Raw genomic sequence first — 26142 nt, forward strand, 5'->3', positions numbered from 1 at the left:
GCGGGCCCTTACGTCATCGAGGGAGGAGGAGGGGAGGGGGAGGGTGGGGGTGGGGAGGGGGAGAAGAGGGAGCCGCCGGCTCAGCACCACGGAGAGCTCCCTCCCCGGCCCTGGTTTTGCTGCGGAGCTTCGGCCTCTTGGGGAGGAGGGGGTGGAGGGCCGGGGGCTCGGAGGGTGGAATCGGGGGGATGGCGAGGGAGGGGAGGGGAGGCTGGGGTCGGCTGAGAGGCCAGTCCTGAGCCGGTAGGGCTGCCGGGAAGCGGAATAAAGGGAGGGGTGGTGGGGCCGGGGAGCGGAGAGGCGGCAGCACCGTATCTGGATGGAATCCAGTTGCGTCCAATCCACCATGGCTCTGGGACTGTCCTCCAAGAAAGCGTCTTCCCGCAACGTGGCCGTGGAGCGCAGGAATCTCATCACCGTCTGCAGGTGAGGGAAGCCGGAGGGGTCGGGGGCGGGTGGCTGCCAGGGCCCGTGGGGAGAAAATTAGACCGGGAAGGGCTAAAACGAATGAAAAGAGCTGGGGTGGAGAGAACTGGAGAGAGCTGGGGGGTGGGGGTGGGGTGGGGGTGGACAGAGCTGTTCTATTCTGGGATTTAATCTGAATATAGGCTGGGCTAGGGGACCAGGGTCATTGTGAGTAAAAAGCTTTAGACAGAAAGCAAAATACTTAAAATGAATACCAAGCTTGCTTAACTGGTTACCCAAAGTGGGGAAAGAAATCCAAAAGGCCTGTCCCCCACCCTTTTAGATCTTCCCCCAGCTTGGGGACAAAGGGAGATTCCTCATTTGGTATTGAAGCTTCCTGTAAAGAGAAAATACCATTATAGCTAGATGGGGAGAGAACTGGAGGGGGAGGAATGTGAAGGGTTAGCATCCTGGGGAGGGTGGGTATAAGGAGCAGGTACATACTGAGTGTCAGTCTGATGGATGGTGTTTGTCACACCCTCAGCACAGTCCTTCCCTGCCTACATGACTTCCTTTCAGTTCAAGAACAGAGAAAGAGAGGAGACACTTTTCCCTGCTATCCAGACATCTGGAACATATTCATCTGTGGTGGAGGCACAGGATTGCCCCATCATTCCTGGGCACACATTCTACAGTCTGGGCTAACTACTTTGAATGAAAGGGGAAACTTGGCACCCAACATCTTTCCAAGTCCTGAAGGATGTCAAAGGGCACCAGTAAGAACTGCCCATTTGTAAGACTTGGATCGAAGGTGGGAGGAAGATTAGAGTATGCCCACTCTCAGATCACTAAGATCTCTCTCAACCCATTTCATGGTGGGAAGAGGGAAGAACAAGTTGATAATTTTGAAAAAAGTATTTCTTCCCAAGGTGCTTTGAATCAGAACGTCAGAGGCCTTAAGAAGGGAGTGGGAGGTGGGTAAGGAGAAAATGGAGAGGAATGGGGCTGATTACTTGGGAAAAGACTTAGAGACCTAAGGGTATTAGGGGAAGTGCAACTATGTGACTGAATGGATTGTTACCTCCTCTCAAGAGCTTCCCCTCTTGCCCTAATGTCCAGGGAATGTCCCCTGACCAGGCCTAGTATTTTGGTGACTCAATTACTTCTGATTCCATGCCCAAAATAAACCCTGCCAATAGCACCAACTTCACACTTTGAGGGCTAGAAGTGGATTAGAGATGAGCCACCTTCCCTCACATCCCACCCCAGTTTCCCTCCTTAGATCTCTTATTAGCTGTTTCCCTGTGCCACTACTGTCTGAGAGAAGCCTCAAGGTACCATCCTCGGGAAAGAAGCATAACTGAGGAGAGATGTGGCTCGCCTAAGCCAAATCTATCACCAAGTCTAGGAGTCAAGCCTGTCTTCTACCACACATAGTACTGATATCTTTCTATACACCAGCCTTGTTTCTAGCATCTCCCTCATTGGAACTATGATGACCAGCTAACTGGGTTCTGATGGCTGATGACACTATCCAGGGGCCTTGGCATTTATACAAATTCACTCATGAGCCCCAAAGTACAGGCTCTTATTCCCCCACCCCAACCATTTTCTGCCACTCTCATCCGCTTGTCCCCATACCTCATGGTCTCCTCATCTACCTCCAATGTCCCCTTCTCATTCCCTCCTCTTATTGATCATGTGGTTATTTACCTTTAGCTCTTTTTCCCTCTCCATCTCAAAACCTGTCTTGATGACTCCCCATTCTCTCCAACTTTGCTTTAGTTTCTAATGAAGAGGTGGACTTTCTCTTTGCTAAGAGAAAAACTAGTATTTCTGTTTTCTCTCTCACCTTCAATTTCTTTTTTTTTTCTTTTTGCAAGGCAAATGGGGTTAAGTGGCTTGCCCAAGGCCACACAGCTAGGTGATTAAGTATCTGAGACTGGATTTGAACCCAGGTACTCCTGACTCCAATGCCAGTGCTTTATCCACTACGCCACCTAGCCGCCCCTCACCTTCAACTTCTTTATCCATTAGCTGCTTCTTTATCATCTGCAGACATAGCCAGACTTCTCAAAAACCCTTTACTTGACCACACCATTCCTTCAAATCACTGTCTTCTCCAGTTCAGATCCAAACTAGTAGAACTTGTCTACATGTGTTTCCATGTCCATTCCTCTTTCTTGCTCCCTTCCAGTCTGTCTTCTCATCCCATAAGTTGCTATTGATCTAACACTCCTGTGTGACCTTGAACAAATTATTTAATTTCTCTGGATCTCTATAAAAAATCAGGGAGATAATATTAGATGATCCCTAAGCTCCCTTTTGATTCTCCATCTACGATCGTAAAATTTCAGCTACTAAATTCCATACTTGGCTTCTCTGGAGATTTTGATATGTTCACCACCCCCTTCTCCTGGCTATTGTTTTCTCCCTGAGCTTCCATGATGTTGTTCTCTCTTATTTCTCCTCCTACCTATTTGATCATTTCTCCTGTTTCCTTCTCTGGCTCCGAAAAAACTAAATGTAGACATCCCCAACATTATGTTTGGGCTCTCTTATCCCTAAATCCTCTCAGTGATCTCATCAGTTCCCATGGGTTCAATTATCATCTCTACATGTGACTCAGAAATCAAGGTATCCAGATCTAATCTCCCTCTTGAACACCAGTCCTTCATTGCCTCCTGGACTTCTTCACCTGGAAGTCTCATAGGCATCTCAAACTCAACAGAAAGAAAACAAGTCAATTTCTATTCCCCCCTCCCCAAACCTATTCTCCTTTCAAGCTTCCCTGTTTCTGTTGAGAGTACCACATCCCTTCCAATCACGCATTTTTGAGTCATACTTTATTCTTCCCTTTCCATTATGACCTCTACCCACCTATATCCAATCAGTTGCTAAAGCTTGTCAATTTTACTTAAACAATATTTTTCACATCGATCCCCTCCTTTCTCCAAATATAACCACACACCCTCCCCAGTTCAGGCAGGTCCCCATCATCTCTCACTTGGATTATTATAATAGATTACAAATTGACCTGTCTTCTAAACCCATCCATTATTCATCTACCAAACTGATCTCCATAAAACAACAATCTAACCACATCATTCCTCTACTCAAAAGTCCTCATTGGTTCCTGGCTGCCTCTAAAATAAGATGCAATATTCTCAGCTTAACATTTGAAACCATCTACAATCTGGCTCCCACCTCTTTCCTGTCTTGTTTCATATTATACACTCTCTATTCTAGTAAAACTAGCCTGCTAACTCTTCTTAGATGAGATTCCATCTCTCACCTCTCTACCTTTGCAAAGGCTGTTCTCTGTTTTGGGAAGGCATTCCCTCCTTACTTTTTCCTCTTAGATCCCCTAATTTCCTTCAAATTACAATTTGATCCCTTTAGTTGGTATCACTCTTTACCCAAATTTCTTCCCCTCAAATTATTTCATCTATATGTTGTTGTTCAGTCATTTCAGTTGTGACCCATTCTTCATGACCCCATTTTGGTTTTCTTGACAAAGATACTGGAGTAGTTTGCCATTTCTTTCTCCAAATCATTTTACAAATGAGGAAACCAAGACAAACAAGGTTAAATGACTTGCCTAGGGTCACACAACTATTAATTATCTGAGGCTGGATTTGACTTCCTAAATCTAGACCCAATGCTCTATCCTCTGTGCCACCTTGCTGCCTCATTTCATCTGTAGTTATGCCATATTTCTTCCTCCTCTAGAGGAATATAATCTCTGTGAGAACAAGGACTTTTCCCATTCTCCCCCCAACACCTAGCATAGTACCTTGCACATTTCATAGAATTATGAAATAATTATGAAATAAGAAATGGCTGTTGACAGAAATTACAAGAGGTAGGGATTGGATGGGGTTAACCTACTTGTCTTGAAACCTCCTTACAATCAGAAAGATAATAGGGATGGGGGGTGGCTAGGTGGTGCAGTGGATAAAGCACTGGAGCTGGAGTCAGGAGTACCTGGGTTCAAATCCGGTCTCAAACACTTAATAATTACCTAGCTGTGTGGCCTTGGGCAAGCCACTTAATCCCATTTGCCTCGCAAAAAAAAAAGGAAAAAAACTAAAAAAAAAAGATTCACCTTTGGGGCAGCTAGGTGGTGCAGTGGATAAAGCACAGGCCCTGGAGTCAGGAGTACCTGGGTTCAAATCTGGTCTCAGACACTTAATAATTACCTAGCTGTGTGACCCTGGACAAGTCACTTAACCCCAATGCCTTTCAAACACCCCCCCCAAAAGAAAAATAAATTTTAGGAAGGAGAGAGTATGACCAATAGGTGGGTCAGGAAAGACCTTCAGATGACTCCAGAGTTATGTTTTGAAGGAAAATGAGAGGCTTTAAGTGTCTTGCAGAGATAAGAAGGAAATGCCCTCTAGCCACAGTGGATAACTTGTATAAAGATTCTGCAGTAGGTGATAAGATATTCCTTATTTTATTTTTTACTTTTATTAAAGAGCATATAGTATGATATTTTTTGCAGATGTAGCCTTGGATCTGGTGGTTCCCATGGGAATTTATGTGCTTGGGAGAAATTTCTTACTGTGGGTTGCCATATTGAACCTAACAGTAATAGTATATTCAATTACATTTTTTCAGCTTCAATTAAGACCCTTCCATCTCAACTAGAAATCCTTTATTTTTCATTCAACAAATTCAATCCCATAAAAAGCAAGAGTAGCCAGAAAAGGAGACAGACATGAAAGGCCAGCTAAAAATCAAAATTTATAACTTTGAGCCCCAAAACCAACTACAATCTTGCTTTCCTCTTTCTGCTGATACAGCCTGACTCTGTGATCCTTACCTGGAACCTCCATAGATGTTATTAACCCCTCCATATCTTTCAATTAATAAAAGCCTAATAAAGCCTCAATTGAGCAGAAAATCCTAAAATCCTAGTTCCAGTTGTTTTACCTCAATGGAAGAGTGACATGGCAGAACCTGAGACACTGCAGTTTGATGGAAAGTACACTGTGCCTACAATTCAAATCCCATCTTTGATGTTTACTACCCGTGTGATCTTAAATCAGTTAATTAATCTCTGTGGACTTTGGTTTTCTCATCTATAAAATGGAAAGGTTGGACTAGATGACCTCAGAGATCTCTTCTAGCTCTAAATCTAAGTCAGAACTGGCTTTGAACACTGGCTCTGCACTTTCCTAGCTGGGCATACTTAGAGAAGCCATGCAATTATTCATATCCTCAGTACCCTAAATTTAGGATTTAGATGAGAGAATCTCTAAACTCTGAAATTCTGTGATTCTCTGAGAGTCCTAATCCAATTCAGTGCTAATGTTTATTCAACTCTGCTCTCATACTAGATCTTGACCTCAAGCTAGATCTTGACCTCAAATTCTAAGCCAGCTTCACCCTCAATACCACCCTTACTTAAATTTATACAGTCATCATTGCAACTTCAAACCTAAACAATCACCTGAATCCCAGCCTTTACCTAAGTAAACACTTTATCTCATTCCCAACTTTTAATCCAGATCCCGAGTGCAACCTTGCCCCAACTAACCTTACCCTATCTGAACAGTGTGATATTCTCATGCAACAATGTCAGTCATCATCACTTAGCCAGGTGACTCTTGTGGCTCCATAGAGTCAGACACTATTTTTTTTTTTAGATTTTCTTTTTGCAAGGCAATGGGGTTGAGTGGCTTGCCCAAGGCCACATGGCTAGGTAATTATTAAGTGTCTGAGGTTGGATTTGAACCCAGATACTCCTGACTCCAAGGTTGGTGCTCTATCCACTGCACCACCTAGCCACCCCAGAGTCAGACACTATTTAATAATATTGATACAGGAAATCAGACATTGGGTTCATTCAATTTGTTACAATGCAATTCAATTCAGCAAATATATAAGTCTCTACTAAGTGGAAACCCAAGCACTCAGGACACAAAAGGAATACCTTATGACCTACCACAGAATCTTTACACAAGTTATCCACTGAGACTAGAGGACATTTCCTTCTTATCTCTACAAGACACAAGCCCCTCATTTTCCTTCAAAATATAACTAGTCATCTGAGGCATTTCCTGACCCACCCATTGGTCACTCTCTCCTTCTTAAAATTTATTTTTGCTATCAATTGACAATGCAATTATTAAGTGCCCACTGTTTGCCAGGTAATGTAGTAGGCATTGATGATGAGGCATTGACAAAAAAAAAGAAAATTCCTTGCCTCAAAGAACTAATATTTTAGTAGGGGAGACATATAAGGAGTCATGCCATGGAAGACCAAGAGAGCTGGCCTTGAATCCAGAAAGACCCTGGTTTAAGATTCACCTCTGGGAGACTGTGTCCAGTGGAGTTATGTCACTTAGCCTCTCAGCTGTCTTGGTCAATGCATCAAGGATTCCTGCAGGCTGCATATTGACTTAGAAAACCACAGATTAGTATTATATATGTTGTATATTTATTTTGTCAAACATTTCTCAATTATATTTTAATTTGGTTCCAGTCTGTTTTTTAAGTTTTTTTGTAAAGCATTTCTTTATGTGATTAATGATAGCTATCAATTGCTTTGATTTTTTTTTAAACTTTTTAAATTTTATTTAAGGCAATAGTTAAATGACTTGCCCAAGGTCACACAGATAAGCAAGTATTAAGATTTGTCTGAGGCTGGAATTGAACTCAGATCCTCCTGATTCCAGGGCCAGTGCTCTATCCACTGCACCACCTAGCTGCCCAGCCTTAGGAGTTTTGCTTGGCTGTTTGAGGCTGACCCCTGTGCTCTGCTACTCTCTAAGATAATAAATTTTAGAAGAGGCATTCCTCAGCATTGGTAAAGGGTGTTCCCTTGCCTAGAAATCCAGTGTCTCAAGGAAAGCACAAATCTAGTTCCTATCCCTTTGTAGATAGAATAAAAAGGAAATTTAGGTGGGTAAGCACTAGCATCTGGGGAGAAGAGCTCATAGAGTGATGCCTGAGTTGAACATTAAAGGGCTAAGGATTCTAAGAGGCAGGATAAATTTGCAAGGAAGAGATGTGGCATTCTGGGCACAAGATGGCATAGACAAGTCACTGAAACAAGAGAAGATAAACGAACAAAGGGCACATTCAGTCAGCTGAGTTTGCGAAGGGGAGGATGGTGAGAGAAAGATTGTGGAATCATAGATTCAGAGCAGGAAGGTCACTAAATGCAATCTTTTGACAATGAGGAAATCAAGGCACAGAGGTTAAGCTACTTGCCCAGGGTCCCAAAGCTAGTGTCTGGGTAGAACCTGAACACAGTACCCTATCCACTATACCAGAAACCTAGATTGGGGACAGATTGTAGGCCTTGAATGCTGATTGGAAAAGCCACCTGTTGCTCAAAGGCTCCCAGCTGAGTATCAGGGTGCTAACCTGACCCCAGGAGTTTGTTCTTGATCCCCCTTGGCTCACCCCTGCAAACACCAGTCCCATTGTCCACTCTGGGATTTAGAGCAATAACCTTCACCCTCCCCCCAACTCCTTGATTCTTTCTGATTTCCTCAAACTGCCTGGAGAAAAGATGTAGTGATTGGTCCTAAGTTCCCTCCTCCCTCCCCACCTTCCCCTCTCCATAGGAATCAAGGATTCATTCTCCCAGCGTTCTCTCCAACAGGTCCTCAAGTGATGTCCCCACTTCTTGCCTATATCATATCCCACACCCCCCCCTGCCCAAATCAATTTGGCATCACTGGAGTTCAGGGCAGCTGGTGTGTGTGGGTGGCTGGAGATGCTCCCAGAAAAAAAAAGAGGCAAGGGAAAGAGGAGCCTCTGAGGAAAGGAAATGGAGCTGGGCAACTGAGCTCCTTGCCCTCTGTCCTTGGAATGGATAATAGGAAACATTAAGATGGAGTGAGTGGCTCTCCCATGCCTGGTGCCAATGTTCCCCCACACACACCTGCCAGGATTTCTCCTATTCTCATCTTCTCTCAATTCCATACCCTATTCTGTCATCCTCTTATCATTCTTCTCCTATCAGCTGCCCCTTCCCATCCAACCAACTACCAGACTCCATCTCACTAGTTGCTGGGTCTTTCCTCCCATTCACCATACTACCTTTCTACCTGTCATCCTGTGTGTCTAGGTTCTCCGTAAAAACTCTACTAGAAAAATACACGGCTGAGCCCATTGACGACTCCTCAGAGGAATTTGTTAACTTTGCAGCCATTTTAGAACAAATCCTCAGTCACCGTTTCAAAGGTGAGCACCTCCTCTACCCACTCCAAAACTTCCCCTCCTCCCCACCTATAGGTTCCAGGCTACAACTCTCAGCCACTTCAATCCTTTGCAACAGCCTTGGGGACTCCTCATAGCTTTCTTCTTAAGCCTGTTCCTCCCTCCCACCTCCTTCACACACATACACATACATACACATCCAGGGCAGATGGAGGGGGATTCTGGGGGTGCAAGTTCAAATAGGCAGGCAGGTTTTTACTCATACCCCACCTAGCTCTGAGTAACACATAGTTCAAAACACAAAGTTGCATAGTAAATACATGAACGTACAGCTTGTAGATGCCTATTTCATACATTCATGAATTCCATAAATAAACACAAATGACTGTATGTCTATACCTTTCATCCTCCTGGCCTTGGTGGGCCCTATCCAAGGTGTTTCTGGCCCAATCTCTATCTCCCCCCTACCCCTAGGCCCTGTCAGCTGGTTCAGCTCTGATGGACAGAGGGGCTTCTGGGACTACATCCGGCTGGCCTGTAGCAAGGTGCCCAACAACTGTGTGAGCAGCATTGAGAACATGGAGAACATTAGCACAGCTCGTGCCAAGGTGGGGGGGGAGATTGACCCAGTGACTCCATTAGGTGCCTGGGTCAGGGAGTCAATGCAAAAATAGGTGGATATTAGGGAGGCCTACAATGGAGAGGGAAGTGTAATTGCCTTTTGTGCCCAGTTATAAAGGAAGACTATGGCTAAAGGACTGTGTGCCAGGCCAAGGACTATGTGGCAGGGAGGCTTAGATAACTAATTGTATTATCAGCTTTCCTTCCATGGATCCAAGAAGCAACCAAGCCCTTGGGTTTTCCCTATCCCTCCCACATCCCCTTATATAGAGCCTAGACATCTCCACCCCTAACCTCCCCAGAGTAGGTGAGTAGAGACAAAGAGAACAACCTTAGAGATGAGAGGCACATGTCTGTTCCTTTGGGGGGAGGGGGGCACTCCTCCACTGTCTCCTTCTCCAGGGACAGCATATGATGAGCTATGGTTTTAGGGCCGAGCTTGGATCCGGGTGGCATTGATGGAGAAACGGATGTCAGAATATATCTCCACAGCCCTTCGGGATACCCGGACAACCAGGTCAGAGCCCTGCTGAGCCCTCCTACCTCTAAAGACTACAAGCCCCAGCATGCACAGCTTTCCTCTCCTCTAGGCCTCCTTAGCTCTTGCACTCTTGCAGACCTTACATCCATTTCCCAGCTACTTTGATACACTGTGGGAGGATAAGGCCTGGGTTGCAGGGATTTCCTGAAGGCTTCTCCTGCTTAGGGATGCTCCAAGGCAGAAAGGGAGAGTGTCTGAGGATGTGGAGAACCAACATGTGCTCCCCATGATGTCCCCAAATCCATTTTTTCATTCTCATGCAGTCACACCTTCCCTCCTAAGCTCTGGAAGTGAGGCTTTGAGCTGACAGGTTGGAGAGGAGGACATGTCCTCCCTGCCTTCAGGGAACTGGAACTGGCTGATGGGTGGGGAGGTAGGATGGAGGAACACATTCTATTGCCCAGCAGTGAAGACTACACTTGTGTAGGGACAGTCAGACAGGAAAAGCCAGGAAAGGGGTGTCAGCTGCAGAGTAGAGGGAGGATGGACATGCCTAGAGCCTATTTCATCTGCTGGAAAATGGGTGGTGAGAAAAACCCTTTGCCAATCTAAAAACCCCAAATGGAAAGCTATTATGAGTCTGAGATGGGAGAATCCTGGAGGAGACAAATAGGGTGGGAAGAGCCCCTTGGGAGGAAGGGCTGAAGCCTGTTGGGCAGGAGTCATCACAGTGTTTCCCCCACCCCAGAAGGTTCTATGATGCTGGGGCCATCATGCTTCGGGAGGAATCTGCAGTACTTACAGGGATGCTGATTGGACTTAGTGCCATTGATTTCAGGTTGGTCTGAATTTCTCCCCCCAAAAAACACCCCTCCTCTCCAGCTGACCTCCCTCTCCTCTTCCCTTCCTTTGCCCATCCCTCTCCTATAGCCTCTAGCCCCTCCAGTCACACCCACTCACCTGCAGGTTTCTTTGTCTCAGCTTCTGTCTGAAGGGAGAGGTGATGGATGGGAAAACTCCAGTTGTGATTGATTACACTCCCTACTTGAAGTTCACTCAGAGGTGAGATTCCTCATTGCCACCTGCCAGGGATCCTGCCCATTAAACCAGAGTTGTGGGGGCAAGAAAAAGAGGATGAACCAAGACTTCTCCCAACAGGGTTCAGCCTTGGGTTGGATGCTCCTACCTCTCAAACTGCACAATCTCTCCCACCCAAAAGAAGGATCTCAGTTGCCAGTTCTCATCCCTCTGCCCTCCCTGCAGGTGTGGGGGGGGGGGTGATAATGCCAAGGTGGATTTGTATCTTGCCTCCCAAATGAAGTGTTTTGGACTTAGCCCTGCCAGAGGCATTAAGACAGGGAAGGGATGGTGGTAGTACTGGTGTGCTTAACTCAGTCCCTATCCTTCCAGTTACGATTACTTGACTGATGAAGAAGAGAGACACAGTGTCGAGAGCAGTACCAGTGAAGACAACTCACCCGAGCACCCCTATATGCCCCTAGTGACTGATGAGGACAGTTGGTACAGCAAGTGGCACAAAATGGAGCAGAAGTTTCGAATTGTTTATGCCCAGAAGGTGTCCAAGCATTGGGATAGGGATGGGCAAGGGGGTGGGGATGACTACTTCAACTCCTCCCCTAAGACTGGCTCAAGGCAAGCCAGGTGGCAGACCAGGACTTCCCTCTGGGCCCAAACTAAGCAGGTCTCCTGGGTCTCTTCTCCCCTAGGGCTACTTGGAGGAGCTTGTGCGACTTAGAGAATCACAGCTAAAGGATCTGGAAGCAGAAAACAAGCGGCTGCAGCTACAGCTGGAGGAGGCAACTGTGCAGAATCAGCTGGAGAAACGGGAGCTGGAAGGGGTCATCCTGGAGCTGCAAGAGCAACTGTGAGTGTTCCTGGAAGGCTTCCAGCTGCTCCCTGATGCCTTCTATCTCCAATGCATCTACTGCCCATCCTTTTTTACCCATCTGCCCTCAGCATCCTTGGCTCTCCCAATATCACCCTTAGGCCTTTCACTGATGTTACCTTGACCCTGAGCTTTCCTTCTAACCTCCCATCACGTTTCATCCCTGTCCTTCCCAAATCCATTTTCACATATACATTAGCTTCCAAGGCCCCAAGTATCACACCTAGCTCTTAACTTCACATCAGTCTGATCCTCAAGCCTCAACACCTTCCAGACCCACCAGTAATCCTAAACCCCTCAATCTGTTTCTTTGCTTTGACCATGATTGCCCTCCAAGTCTGACCCCCCTTTCTCCCCCAGGACAGGCCTGATCCCTTGTGAAAATGCCCCACTAGCCCAGGTCTCCAAGGAGCTCACTTCATCACCACAGTGGCCATCACTGGGGACACTCAATGGGAATGAGTCAGGGAATGACCCCAAGATCTACCGGAGGTAACAGTAAGGCCAGGCTTTCTCTCCCTCTGGGGTTCTGGGTTAAGGGCCCTGTCTTAAGAGTAGAGGCCTGAGCATTTAGACAGCTGGGGTGGGGGGTGTGGGGGTGACAAGAGATGCTGCTGGTGGCCCCTTTGTAGGGCAGAGGTTAAGATTGTTGGGGGGTGAATCCTACCCATCTATCTGCCCACCTGACAGACACAGCTTTATGAGCACTGAACAGCTGTCTGCCGAGGCCAGCCTGAGCTCTGATTCCCAGCGGCTAGGAGAGGGCAAACGGGACCGGGAACCCTGGGGCCCCATTGGTGAGTCCCCTTAAAACCTCCACCCCCAAGAGTGCTGCCATTCCCCCTTCTTCCCTCATGAGCAAAGAATTTGCAGCTTCACCTGCCTTTCTTCTTAGGGAAGGACCCCACACCCTCCATGCTAGGCCTCTGTGGCTCCCTGGCCTCCATTCCCAGCTGCAAATCCCTGGCAAGCTTCAAATCCAACGAGTGCCTCGTGAGTGACAGTCCAGAAGGCAGCCCAGCCCTGAGTCCTAGCTGAACAGGCACTGCCCACATGGACACGTGCCCCCCCCCACTTGTGGATGATGAGGCCAACCTTTCCCAACCTCCACCCATCATTACTCCTCCCTTCCCACTGAAGAACCACAGCTGATCTGGCAGCTTGGGAGGAAGGGGTGAGCTGGGGATGCATCAAAACCTCCTGGCCTGGGGAAGACTGCAGTGCCACTGGGAATATGGGAAGGGAGGAGGGGAAAGGCCCTGGATGAATCCATGCTTCTCCCCTATCCTTCCATCAGGTTCTTGGGGAAAGGTTTGGGCAGTTTCCTGGAAGTTGTCTCCCCTCCCTAAAACCTGGGGAACTGGGTTAACAGGACCCACTCCTTACCACTTGTCTCTTGTCTGTCTCTCTGGAAACCCTTGGGCCATTCATCCCCTTCCCCAGCCCCCTGAGTGGTTCAGTGGAGGGGAAGAGGCAAAAATAAAAAAGTTGAAGAAATGTTGTGACTGGTTTATGGAGCTAGGGATGTGTACACAAGGTTGTGTGTGGAGGCTGCTATCACTCAACTCTAGCAAGAAACAGTTCCTGCTCCTAAGGGTCCAGGAGCCTCCTGGCCCATTGATTGGGCTGCTTGCCCCTTACAAACAACAAAAGTCAAAGCCAAGAGTACAGCAAAACATAATCTTTGGATCTAAAGAATTCAACAATTAGAAGATTTAAGACAAAGGACCAGGGACTGGAAAAGATGTCCAGAGGAGAAAACAAAGGGCAACTGCAGATTCTGTTCCTAAGGAAGGAGAGGGTGTGAATTAGGGAACTGGGGGCATTTGGTCTGAAGGAAAATGGGAAGAAAACATGTAGGAAGAGGGGAGTTTTGTTCCCTGTATGGTGCCCTAGTATTGCCAGGTAGGAGGGAAAAGTGGAGTGGGCATCTTGCTCACCCCTGGTCATAGTGAACAAAAGGTGGCCCTCTGCCCCATAACTCTCGTGATAAGGAAAGTTTGTTTGAGTCCCCTCTTCCTGAAGAGGGTCATAGCTGGTCTGCTCAGGAGCCCCTGAGGGTTGGTAGTTTCCATCTCTCCCACTCTCCCTTCAAGGTCCCCGAGGGCATTTTTCCAAGTTCATCCTCTGGAAAAAATTTTTGCTAAATTCATATGTGCTGATCATGATGGCACAGGAGGGAGCTGCTTTGATGATCCGTGGGAGGAAGCCTTGGGGAAAGAGCATAGGAGGAAGTCTGGAGTTAAAACCTGGACAGAGAACTCCAGGCCTGGAACTCAGGCTTCACTTTCTCCCTCCCTCTGAAGATTCCCCTATTTCTGAAGCACCTGCCTTAGCCCTGGATGCTCACCTGCAAAGAGTCCTCTGGCCCCAGACTCAGCTTGAATTCTTCGGAGCAGCAGCCAGGTGGAGGGGGAACGTGGAGATGTCACTGCAAAAGGAGTGGAGGGAAGGGCACAGTGAGCTAAGCAAAGGACACAAATGCCTGGTGGCTCTGAGGGCCCGGGCATCAGTACCACCTTATGCTCCCACCTCCCTGCCCAACCTCCAGTTGTGCTGGGTCTTTCAGAAAACCTCAGCCTTAGCCAGCACAGTATTGTGCCTACCACATAAAAGGTAATTAATGTTTACTGCCTGACCTCTCAAAGCTCCTAGAGTTCCCAGCTCCATCTGACGCTGAGTTTTCACCACGTCAAAAGGCAGTGTCAGCACAGCAGCCACCTGGGAAGGGGAAGAGAAAGCTATTACACCCCTGCCTTGTCCCTTCCCCTCTAGTAACATCTTTCCAAGCTGACACCCCTTGAACCCCCACCCTCCAAAGATAAACAGGAGTGGTGTGTGAGAACAGAAAACGGGGGTGAGGAACTCTGTCTTCATGAATTTTGCCACCCTGGGCAAGTCTCCAGACCTCTCTGGGCCTAAAGTTTTTCATCATCTCTACATGTACAAAACTTAAGATAGGAGACTTCCTCCTATGCTCCTTCCCCAAGGTTTCCTCCCACGGATCATCAGCTACCCCCACCCATCCCCTCCCCCCTGTTGTGCACTCACTGTTCCAGAGAAAGCTCCAGCCACAAAGCTGATACTGACTGAAGTCCGATCTTTGGCTGCCATCTTACAGAGCCATGTCTTCACTAACTCATAGTTAAACCAGTATAAGGCTAGAAGAAAGAGTGGGGATGGGGCTCAGCAAGGGTTGGGGGTAAGAAGATCAAGAAGTATCCTGAGGTGGGCAAGATGGATTGATTCATGGACTAAGTGAGACAGCAGAGTCCTGCTATCTCTCCCAACCACCCTAGGGCCATTTGTCCCACAAAGGCCTCCAGCTTCCCATTTCATTTGCATCCCAATCCCACCCTAGCCTTTCATCCCAACTCTTCTATCTTACCTTCCACCCCAATTCCCAAACTCCCAAGTACCTGAAAAAGGCACATCCCTCAATGCAGTGGCACCCCAGCCAAGCCACAGAGAGCGCCAGCCTCCCTGAGACACTGCTGCCCTGACACAGGCCCCAAGTTCCCGGTAGGACAGATGCTGGGCCTGAAGTTTTGTTCTCACCAGCTCCAGGGGGCTGATCACAGTCACAGTGCCCACTGCAAAATGGTGGAAAAGGGTGTCAGGGCAATGATGGCCAGAGTTAAAAGAAGCAGGCAGTCCAGGAACTGGACAGTAGTGGGGGAAGCTGAGCCTGTCAGACCAGGAGCATTAAAAACCACTAGTGGGGGATGGGAGAGGAAGGTGAGATGAGATTTTGGAAGAATCAAGATCACAGAAGAGGAATCGGGGTCTAAGGTGTTTATACTACTTAGAACTTCCCAATCCTCCCTCAATCTTAGCCTAAGGGACATAGACTACTCACATCGGGCCATGGCTCCTGCCACCATGGGGGCACAGATGTCAGAAGTCACAGCTCGGCTGCATAAAAAACCCTTGAGCTGGTCATAGGTGGTAAAATAGATGGCGGTGGCAGGCACTGTCATCACTCTGTTGGAAAGTTACATTGGCAGAAGGGTGGTAAAATGTCTGCTCACTCCAGGTCCTGCCCCATCCCTTTGCTCCCACTGTGGAAGCCAATGAGTGGGAGGAATAAACCATCCACTATGATTTGTCCTATTCAATCAAACCTCTCACCCACCAACCCATAAGTCAGGAAAAGAGACAGGAGTTAAGAAAGGACCAAGGCAGAGCCCAGAAAAATCCTCACAGAGTTGCAGGAAGACCACTCCAAAGGGTCCTGGCCCCCTCATGGCGAGTGATTTTCACAAAGGCGTCCTGGGCAGGTGAGAAACAGAGGGAGAAAATGGGGTTACTGAAAGATGGAAGCTTGGCATTCTGGTCCCCTCACAGATACCCCAAAGGAGAGACAAGAGGTTCCCATCTGGGATTAGTCCTGAGAATCCAAACTTTTAACTATCCTTACTCAGCCATCCCTGACATAGTCCTCCTTGACCAAAAGACCACCCCAAAGATGTCATACACAGAGGCTCACCATGGTTCCTGTGAAGTAGGTGGGATGTTGATACCAGACGGCACAACGAGAACCATTCTGACACAAATAGAGGGGCTCTAGAATGCCATTGCAGTAAAGCATACACTTCCCTGGAGGCAGGAAGAGAACAGAACAGGTGCAGGGATGAGGGTCATAAGTAGGACTGCCTCCCCCAAGGGCCCAGGACATGGAGTGTGTGTGGGGGGGGGGGGGGCTGCTGACTGAAGCAGGATGAGATTGAAGATAAAAACAGGAGACATTTTTCTTTTGGTCTAGAACTATGATTTCATGGGCAGGGTGGGACTCCAGGTGTGAAAATTCCTTCCACCAATGCAGGCTGGCAACCATCTCTAACTTGCAGTTCCAAAGAGGGTCCAGAAGAACGACTTGTCCAAAGTCACAAAAACAGCATTTCTCAGAGGCAGGACTAGAACCCCAGGCCTATTGATGACCACTTTTCATTCCCTATGTTGTGGGGCCTCTCAAGCCCTACAATCTCCAACCTCCACCAATCCCAACTTTAAACCTAATTTGCTGGTTGGACAACCATTAGAACCAAATAGACTTACATTTAGTATAGGGGATGCTCCAGGATCCCTGGGTCTGTGCCAGTCCTGGAATATAAAGACCCACCAACCATTGGGCAACTTCAATGCTTACCAGTCCCTAGGGTTGCATGTGCTCCCCTCCACCCCACACCCATTCAGAACTACAGTTGGGGGAAGGGCATTTGGAAGAGCAGATTCTCCTGGCCTATGGCCCACCACCCTCCCCCAGCTCAGTTCAGTTAGGCACTCACCACTGGAGGGAGAAGGGCGCTGGGACTGTAGTCGAACCTTCACCACATCCAGCGGGGTCACTGAGGAAACAGGGACAACTTTGAAGGCTCTTAACCCGACTCCAATCCCACGACCCCGATCTGTGACCTGCCCCACACTTCCTTACTGAAAATAGAGGTAACGAGGGCCCCTGTGCCAGATGCCACCATCTGCTGCAGGGGGCTGATGCCCCCAGGTGCCTTCTCTGCCATTATACTGCCTCTTGCCTGTAAAACATCGTTGAGAATGTATGGGTTCCACCAGAAATCCAGAGGGTTGGGGAAGGTTGGCACCCGGTTAGCACCTGCTCCTTCCTCCTGTCAAGTCCCACAAGTCTCAGCTACAACCTGACACCCTCCTGGGCTGGCCAGACGTTACCCCTCCTCCCCCCAACACATACATGTGTGGCCCACGGTAACTGCCCTCAGCATTTGTATTTTGATAGGCCTGGCAGGAATCTGCCTCGGACCCAGTGTCACACTTCTGCAGAAGAGTCTAAGAAAAAGCAAAGGTCACAGATTTGGCACGGGGGCTTCAGAGATCATGCGGTCCAGCGCCTGGCTCCTACAGACAAGGAAACTGAGTCTGGGAAGCAGTCTGCAGCCTGCTCGGGTCTGGCAGGTGAGTAAGGGCATCTGTTTACGAGTCTGCTCGGTGCTAAGGCACACCTCACCCGGCCGCTCCTCGGGGCCCTGAGGGGGATGCGGGGCTCGGGCCGGGAAACTGAGGCAGGCGGGTTGGCGGGCTGGGCCGGCGGGCCCTCGGTGCCCCCTGGCGCCTTCGGGAGGAAGTGCCAAGACAGCTGGGGAGTCAACACCCTCCCACTGCGGCTGTTTACGGCGGCCCGGGCGGGCGCAGGGGCATAGGCCGGCACCCCGGGGCCCCGGGCCAGGCAGGGGGGCGTGGGGGCGTGCCCTCGGGGTGCGGGGGGGCAGGGCGGTCAGTAACGCGGGGACACGCGCGCAGCACCGGGGCGGCACAGCCAAGGCGTGGGGGAAGGGCCGCGCCCCGGGGCGCAGGGAGCCCCGCACTGGACAACGGTTAAACCCGGAGTATCGAGGGGGGAGCCGAGGCGCCCGGGGGGCCTCCCCGCCGGCCCCCGCCCCGGCCCCACCGGCCCCCAGCGGCCCAGCCCCGGCCCCACTGGCCCCCAGCGGCCCAGCCCCGGCCCCACCGGCCCCCACCGGCCGGCCCCGGCCCCACCTGCCCCACCTGCCCCGGCCCCGGCCCCACCTGCCCCACCTGCCCCGGGCCCCGCGGGGGCTCCGCGTCCTCGCGCCTGCGCCTGCGCCTCCGCCGGGCGGGCCCATGGCCGCTCTGGGAGGGCGCCCGCGGGGCGAGGGGCTCCCCACGTCCACGCTCCCGGAGGTGGCGGCTCCCGGCCCCGGCGCCCCGCCCCCTCCCGGCCCGCCCCTCCCCCCCGCGTGGCCGCGGCCGCCGGCTCCGCTCCCCCGCGGCCTTCCGGGCGCACGCGCTCCTCACTTCACGCCTGGAAGGCCGGGGGCGAAGCCCCGAGTCCCGGGGGCGGCCGGGGTCCTCCGGAGGCCATGTCGGTCCTCCCCGGCCTCGGGCCCATCGCCCGGCGCCCGCCGCCTCGGAGGAGCCTGGCTTCCCGCTCCTCCCGGCTCCGGAGGGGGGCGGGGCCGTCACCCCGGAGCCTGGGCCTGCCCCTTCCTCAAGGTCACCGGAAGTCCTGGCCGGCGCGGGGCCGCGCGGGGGCGGGGCAAGGGAGGCCCCGCCCCCACGACGCCACCCTGCTGCGCTCTCCCTCCCCCGCCCGGACTCCTCCCCTCTGAGCTGCAGAAGGCGGGGGAACCCTAGTCTAGACTGGGGGCGTCCGAAGGGGCACGCTTTGCCCAGAGCCACGGCTGATCGCTGAATCTTGCACTTGATATTGTATAATAAAACCTAGAATCTTGTAAGACTCGCCAAACACGCCCTGGCTCACTGGACCTCTGAGCTGGCTGCGCTGAGTACCACCTTCCAGAGGAGGGAGCAGCTCGCGGCTGAGGCGGGCTTGGAAATGGGGCCCTTCCGACCCCAAGTTCTGAGCTGGCCCCCACATCTGACTGCTATGGAGAGGCTAGAAATACAGCGGGCGAGAAAGAAAAGGCCTGGAGGACAGCTAGGCCCTGACACGCCGAGGGCACTGGTTAAGTTAATATTATTGTCGTTATTATTACTATTATACTGAGGCTAATAATAGCTAACATATAGCACTTCATAGACATTAGCTCATTTGATCCTTACAGCCACTTTTGAATGTAGTTGAGATTTAATCAAATTTAATATTTAACAGGTGAGGAAATTCAAGCATAGTTGGGAACTGGTTAAATGTATTGGCCGTGCCCTGGGGATGAGTGAGCTGACCTCCCTTTTAAGCTTTCCCAATCCATTCAATCAATTCCTCTACCTACAAATCTCATGGCTATTTTTCTTACATAACACACTACTAGAAAAATCCCTGCACTGCAAGGCTGGACATTTGGTTCAAATCCCTGGTCTTAGTATTTCCCTGCCTCATGACTCTCCAGATCCTAAATTCATTTCTCTTTCAGAAGGAAATAAATCTACCCAACACCCCAACCCAAAGCAACCTCAGTTGACTTCTGTGACTTCAAGAGAGGAAGGATTGTGATTTGCTATTCTGATGTCTCACATCAGATATACAAAGAGTTGCTGCCCTTTGAGCCTGCTTGAAAGAAAACCACTCTCTAGTTGGCCTTATGAAAGATACAACCCTTGATATACTTTTAGTAGAGTAATAGTAATAACTGTAATAGTAATTGATATATAAACCTTCATGGAACCCTTACTGTGATGTCTCCTCCTGGCATGAAGTTTAAGCTAAGCTCCCAGAGGCCATATAGCAGGTTTCACTACATAGGCCCAAGTTATAGTCTGTTTTCCATGTACCAAAAGAGCTGATTATAGAGAGATTCACTTGGCCTAGAGTCAAGAAGACCTGTGTTGAATTCAGACATACTATGTAGCCCTGATTATATATTATATTATTGATCAGATCACTGAACTGTGAAGGACATTGCCCTTTGCCAAGGACTTAGTAAATCCCTGCCCCAGACACACATACAATTCAGGCCCCCATCAACAAAAGAACAAATCCCCACCTTAGCCTGAAAAGGTTAAGTCTCAGCTACCAACCCTCATCTTTGACCCCCTACCTCATTTTCCTCCCCCTTTAAAAGCATATTCTCCTCAGCTGAATTGCTGGCTCCCTTTGGGAGACCAGCCCCCTCCTGGGGACCATGATCACCCAATTAAATGACTACAAGTTGAACTGAAGAGAGTCTGAGTTTTTGAATTATTTTGAGAGACAATCTGTATCTTGAACCTTAACATTCTCATACATGATATATTAACATATAATACATTATTATACATAACATATATGACTATATATACATATAGTATAGGCATTTTCACTTTCTGACCCCATGTCTAGAATGTTCTTCCTTTTCATCTCTGTCTCTGAGTTTCCCAGTCTTCCTTCAGGCCTCAGCTAAAATCCTCCTGTTACCAGAGAGAAGGACAGCTATAATTAATTTGAGTGACAAATCACCAACTCTGATTGAGGGAAATAAGAAAGGCTTAGACTTTAATTCACAGGTTGCACAAAGTTTACAAGCCACTTCAAAACTACAAGTTCTCTTTGGAAAAGCAGCAAGAATAAATAAAGGACAGGCTAATTTCCAGAAGCTGATGGAAAGAAGGGCTAAAGTAAAAGCAGAAAACCATTGATCCCTAGAAAGAGAATAGTCACATGGGAATCAAGTTTAGGTACTTTAACTTGGATGAAGAAGGTAATGAGGTTAAGCAAAAAAAAAAATACAAGCTGGGAAAGGTGGTGAAGTTTCTGAGGAAATGGTCAATTTGAAGAGATAACTAGTTACAAGCTGGGAAAGAAGGTGAGTTCTAAAGAGCTGGAACATCTGGATCCAGCTTAGAGAAAGGAAGGGGGGAAGAAACCCCACAGTGGATGGATGCCTAGCTGAGTCAGTAGGGAAAAAATAGTGTGCCAGGCAGAGACTTGCCTAAATACATTTCTGTGCTGGGCAGAACAGGAGTGACAGAGTCCATGGCCCATGCAGGGCTTTACTGTGTCCTGCACATGAGTCTGAGATCAGACAGACATAGGGATGGGGGTAGGGAAGCATGATTCTAAAGTCAATTTAACAGTACAGGAAAATTACAAAATTTGTTTCCAATACAAAAAAGATTGCAATATGTCTCTGGACCCAGAATTCCTCTGCTTCACCACCTTCTTCAAGAAGTTAAGTAAGGGGAGTAAGAATGAGCTTTTAATGAAATAGAGTATATTTTTTGAAGTGGAACTACAGGAATCCACTTTTAGAACTCAAATTTATCCCGTATATATCTTGTTTGTTCATAGTTGTCCATTAGTCTGTGAGCTCAAGAGTAAACTTTTGCCTTTCTTTGTATCCTAATGATTAGCAGAGTGTTAAAAAATGTTATTTAGATGCTTAATAAGGGCTGAATGACTAACCTACTGAATAACTGAATCCTATCAATCCTGACATTCTTGCTATAAAGTAAAAGTGCTATAAAGAAATTGCAAGGGGGTGGCTAGGTGACACAGTGAGTAGAGCACTGGACCTGGAGTCAGGAGTACCTGAGTTCAAATCCGACCTCAGACACTTAATAATTACCTAGTTGTGTGGCCTTGGACAAAGCACTTAACTCCATTTGCCTTACAAAAAAAAAAAGGCCAAAAAAAAGCATTTGCTAAAGTAGGTTTTCTCCTATACCCTGAGGCAACAAGGAACATTATTTCTTTTTTTTTTAATTAATTTTTATTAAAGATAGTATTTGAGTTTACAATTTTCCCCCCAATCTTACTTCCCTGCCCCCAAACCCCCACGGAAAGCAATGTGTCAGTCTTTACTTTGTTAAGGAACATTATTTCAAGGGCTATTTGGTTATTACATATTACAACACTAATGGTAAGTATTTGCAAAAGAACTTAGCTCATGCTAAGGAGGAAGTTGCAGAAAAAATTTAAGAAAAATTTGACAAGGGACAGCTAGGTGGAGCAGTGGATGGTGTAGGTAGAGTACTGACCCTGGAGTCAGAAGATCTGATTTTAAACATGATCTCAGACAGTTGATAATTATTTAGCTGTATGACCTTGGGCAAGTCACTTTACCCATTGCCTTGCAAAAAAATCTTTAGTTTTCACAATTATGTAAAACAATCAAAGATAAAGACCATCCAGAGAAGGCAGGAAACTGTTTCAAATTATCTCAGAATAGTGATGCAGGCAAACATGGGCATGGGGGTGATAGATCACTTGGAGACAAATTTTGTAAATCTTTTGTTTGCATTGTAAAGGGAATCTTCCTTCCATTATCATCCAATTTAGGCCACACCTGAGGGCCTGGCCTTCAACTTGGATTGCTTTGCTTTTCCAGGGCAGTCAAGAAGTACAAGTTCTGGAAGACCATTCAAAAGGGATCCCTCCCTAAAAGGCAAAATCTCCAGTGAAGGACTTGGTTCACTCCCAGGTCCCTCTCTGGGAGAGAAGGGGGGAGGTGGCCTCTTTGACCTTCTAGGTTCCTGTGGAACCCTGGTCAACTGGCCTGGCCAAAATTTAATCATCAATCCACATGGTCTTCTCTTAAAACTCTTTCTAATTTTACTATCCCTTTCTTTAATATGCTGTAACTTCCTTCTTCTTCTTTTTTTTTTTTTTAGGTTTTTGCAAGGCAAATGGGGTTAAGTGGATTGCCCAAGGCCACACAGCTAGGTAATTATTAAGTGTCTGAGACTGGATTTGAACCCAGGTACTCCTGACTCCAGGCCAGTGCTCTATCCACTGTACCACCTAACCCCGCCCCCCTGTAACTTCCTTTAATAAATTTCTATTTTCTTTCCAAAACCTGCATTCCCGAGTCTGAGTCGAGATTCCTCATGGGGCAGAACTGAACTCAAGAAACAAATCAGTGGCAACAATAGGAGTCAGTAGAGAATCATAAACCAAATCAATGACAGTTTTTTTGTCCTAATATATAACCTGATTGTTTGCTAAAACTTTTATGACTCTGTGTATGATTTCTGTAATTACTTTTCTTTCATTAAGTTTTTGCTTGACATTTTTAATAATGTCTTACATCTATAAGTTAGAGGTAAGATCTTAGAGAATTAAAACTTCATGTAGAACTTATAATTTTCTTTTGCTTTATTTTTAATATAAGAATTTAGGTTTAGAGGTTTACAGGGAGATTTCCAGTTAAGATTGTTATCTATTACAAAAAAATCTGCTGGAGAGAAGAATACTTTATTCACGGATCTTGCAAGACACAAGTGCCCCCCTAGTGTGAGGCACATCAATGGTACAAGTACTGTTTGTTATTATATAGTTTTAGAAACTCTTTCCCCCTCCCACCTGGATTTTCATAGGCTCTCAGAATTCAAGTTACAGTCTAAAAGGTCCACTCATCCCATAACATGTCTCTAATATGACCCCCCCCATCATATGACATTTGTTATGTTGATGAGCCTCAGTTGTCACAGGGGGTGTTGTGGGATAATATTCAAATACCTAATTGTACAAACTCAGTTGTATTAGGTCAAAACATTGAGGTCACCCTTGACTGGTTGGGGACTGGTTTCTTCTAACCTGGAGCCTGTCATCTTTGGAATGGCATTAGAAGAACTCTCACAGTTTTGTGATTGGCTGCAGCCATTACCCCTTTGTAATAGATTTCTTAGGCAGCCTCCACCCTGTGGAGACCAACAACACCCCACATTCCTCACAACTCCTCCCTTTCTTTTTAATAAGACCTTGGTCTTCACATTTCACCAGAAGAACAATCTTTAGGGACTCTGAATTCTCTTGAACCTTCCAGTCTTGGGTTTAGACTCCAAAGTGGGAAGTTCAGTTCCCATTCCCATATAAGGTAACCCAGACAACATTTCATATGGGGACAATCTAATGTCTTTCCTAGGGGTATCCTTTCTACCTTCCCAGAAGAAGGAGGATGCCATGGAATATGAAATTTCCATTGTATCCCATGCAACTCATAATATTCTGTAAAACCTTTGATGTAAAGTGTGACCCATTGTCAGAGTCAATCCTTTCTACCAGCTGGAACCAAGGAATGATTGGCTCTAAGATGGCTTTACTGATGCAGAGGCAGTGCTGTACTTGACCTCCACCCAGCCAGTAAGGTGATCTACTATGACCAATAAATATTTTAACTTCCCCACTGGGGCATATCAGTATAATCTACCTGAATGCTCTGGAAGGGCATCAAACTGATCTCCCACCCACCAGACATTGGTTTTCTCATTACCTTCTTGTTAACCCGTTGACATATTAGACATCTTCTAGCAATTTGTTTAGCTACTGTGTATATTCCTATACACCTACAGATCCTTAAGAATGCATCACACATTGCTTGGGTACCTCAATGGCTTCCCTGATGTAAGACTCATAATATTTCTTTAACTATTTCTTTATTCAATGCCTTTCTTCCATCAGGGAGTACCCACCACTCTGTTTCTGTCTTAATAGCTCCAATTTTTGCTAGCAGTGGATAGAGTACTGTCCCTGGAGTCAGGAGAGTACCTGGGTTCAAATCTGGTCTCAGACAATAATTACCTAGCTGTGTGGCCTTGGGCAAACCACTTAACCCCATTTGCCTTGCAAAAACCTAAAAAAAAATATATATCTATTTGATCAATTCTCCATGTATCAACTCCTTTCCCCTGCTATTAATAAACCCTCTCTCCTCCAAATGCATGCTTGGAGTCAGTGTAGATGGACCCAGATTTTCCATCTAAAATTCTAAGAGCCTGGTTCAAGGCATACAATTCACAGGTTTGTGCAGACCACTGTCTAGGGTGGGGTCCAGATTCTATCAGGTACCAGCCTTCCCCATCTATAATAACACCCTTTTCATCATTTTCTCTCTACCACCCTGGAGGACTCATCAATGAATACAGTTGCTCTTTAGTTTGATAGCTTACTAAATCTAGGCAGTCATCCTCCAAACCCCCTAGGTCATGACCCTCTTCTTTCTGCAGGAAATATGTCAGGTTCAAATGACAGTCTGTACTTAGAATAAGATCATCCCTTTCCCTTAGTATGGCCTAATACTTCAGAATTCTAGAATCTGTTAGCCATCTCCCTGCTTTTTGGCTTAAGATAGTCCAAACTTGGTGTGGGGTATTAACCACTAAGGGTGCCCCAAAAGTCAACTTCCTGCTCTCCTCTACTAATACTGCGGTGGCTGCTACTGCTCGGATGCACTCAGGTTACCCCTGAAATATTGGGCTGAGTAGCTTGGATAAAAAGCCACCAGTTGGTGTTACCCTGCCTAGGACTAGGTTAACACATTCAGGGCTGTGCCCTGCTGTCCTGAGACAAACAAATGAAAAGGTTATTCAGGGTAGGCAAAGCTAAGACTAGAGCTTGCACTAAGGCTTGCTTCAATCTCTGAAGATCTCCCTTTTCTTATACAGAATTTTAGTTTTTAAAGCATAGGAATCAATCCATAACCTACAGAATCCAATCAATCCCAGGAACTTCCTGAGTTCTCTCTTGATAGGAGGGAGGGGTAAGTACAGGGTGGCCTGGATGCATTTGGGGCTAATCTTTCTGCTCCCTTCACTGATCAGGTGACTCAAATATCTGACCTCTTTCTCAGCAAATTGTAGTTTCTTTGGGGAGACTCTCAAACCCTATTTTCCTAAGTAGTTTAACAATTTAATTATAGCAACCTGAAACCTCAGCTCATCCACATACTGAAAGAGCTTTATTCCAGAAGGAGAGGGGAATATCTCTAGAATTCCCTCTAGTGCTTCCCAAATAAATTGGGGGACTTCAAATAGCCTTGGGGTAAAACTGTCCACCTTAGCTGCTGTTTTCTCCCTACTTTTGGATTTTCCCAGGTGAACACAAAGATGTCCTTGTTCTCTGGATGGAGAGGGTAAGCCCAGAAGGCATCTTTCAGGTCAATAACACTGTACCACCTATGATCTGGGGGAATCTGACTCATCAAGGTATAGGGGTTGGGCACCACTGGGTGGCATGCCAACACGAATTGAATAACTTCCCTTAAATCCTGTATGAGTGGATAGTTACCATCAGCCTTTCTAACAGTAAGAATCAGGATGCCTGAACCTTGACATACATGGCTCCAGGAGCCCATTCTGAAGCAGCTGCTCTACAACTGGCGTAGTCCCTTCCTCCTTTCAA

The 26142-nt window shown here is 47.5% G+C and overlaps 2 protein-coding genes across 7 annotated transcripts; one reads left to right on the forward strand and one right to left on the reverse strand.

The window, feature by feature from the left end:
• The first annotated feature begins 227 nt into the window (after positions 1 to 227).
• RUNDC3A (RUN domain containing 3A) lies at positions 228 to 13082 on the forward strand. 2 transcript variants are annotated; one of them, XM_074224291.1, is made up of 11 exons: positions 228 to 426; positions 8495 to 8610; positions 9061 to 9194; positions 9639 to 9724; positions 10437 to 10526; positions 10670 to 10750; positions 11099 to 11264; positions 11416 to 11573; positions 11955 to 12086; positions 12285 to 12391; positions 12490 to 13082. In XM_074224291.1, the coding sequence occupies exons 1-11, from the start codon at positions 320 to 322 to the stop codon at positions 12630 to 12632; spliced, it is 1320 nt and encodes a 439-aa protein (XP_074080392.1). In that variant the 5' UTR covers positions 228 to 319; the 3' UTR covers positions 12633 to 13082. The 2 variants fall into 2 exon arrangements, with proteins under 2 accessions (XP_074080392.1, XP_074080393.1); XM_074224292.1 differs by lacking the exon at positions 12285 to 12391.
• A 178-nt stretch (positions 13083 to 13260) lies between these two features.
• On the reverse strand, positions 13261 to 18589 carry SLC25A39 (solute carrier family 25 member 39). Of its 5 annotated transcripts, none has more exons than XM_074224296.1 (12): positions 18384 to 18589; positions 17029 to 17128; positions 16883 to 16942; positions 16653 to 16697; positions 16084 to 16193; positions 15799 to 15866; positions 15454 to 15578; positions 15014 to 15187; positions 14646 to 14755; positions 14234 to 14315; positions 13945 to 14025; positions 13261 to 13804 (listed from the first exon to the last, which is right to left on the reverse strand). In XM_074224296.1, the coding sequence occupies exons 2-12, from the start codon at positions 17111 to 17113 to the stop codon at positions 13686 to 13688; spliced, it is 1059 nt and encodes a 352-aa protein (XP_074080397.1). In that variant the 5' UTR covers positions 17114 to 17128; positions 18384 to 18589; the 3' UTR covers positions 13261 to 13685. The 5 variants fall into 5 exon arrangements, with proteins under 5 accessions (XP_074080397.1, XP_074080398.1, XP_074080395.1 ...); XM_074224297.1 differs by lacking the exon at positions 18384 to 18589 and adding an exon at positions 18135 to 18282; XM_074224294.1 differs by lacking the exon at positions 18384 to 18589 and adding an exon at positions 18144 to 18225.
• Positions 18590 to 26142: the final 7553 nt, after the last annotated feature.

The sequence above is a fragment of the Macrotis lagotis genome, chromosome 2 (genome assembly GCF_037893015.1).
Source record: "Macrotis lagotis isolate mMagLag1 chromosome 2, bilby.v1.9.chrom.fasta, whole genome shotgun sequence".
NCBI classification, from domain to species: Eukaryota; Metazoa; Chordata; class Mammalia; order Peramelemorphia; family Peramelidae; genus Macrotis; species Macrotis lagotis.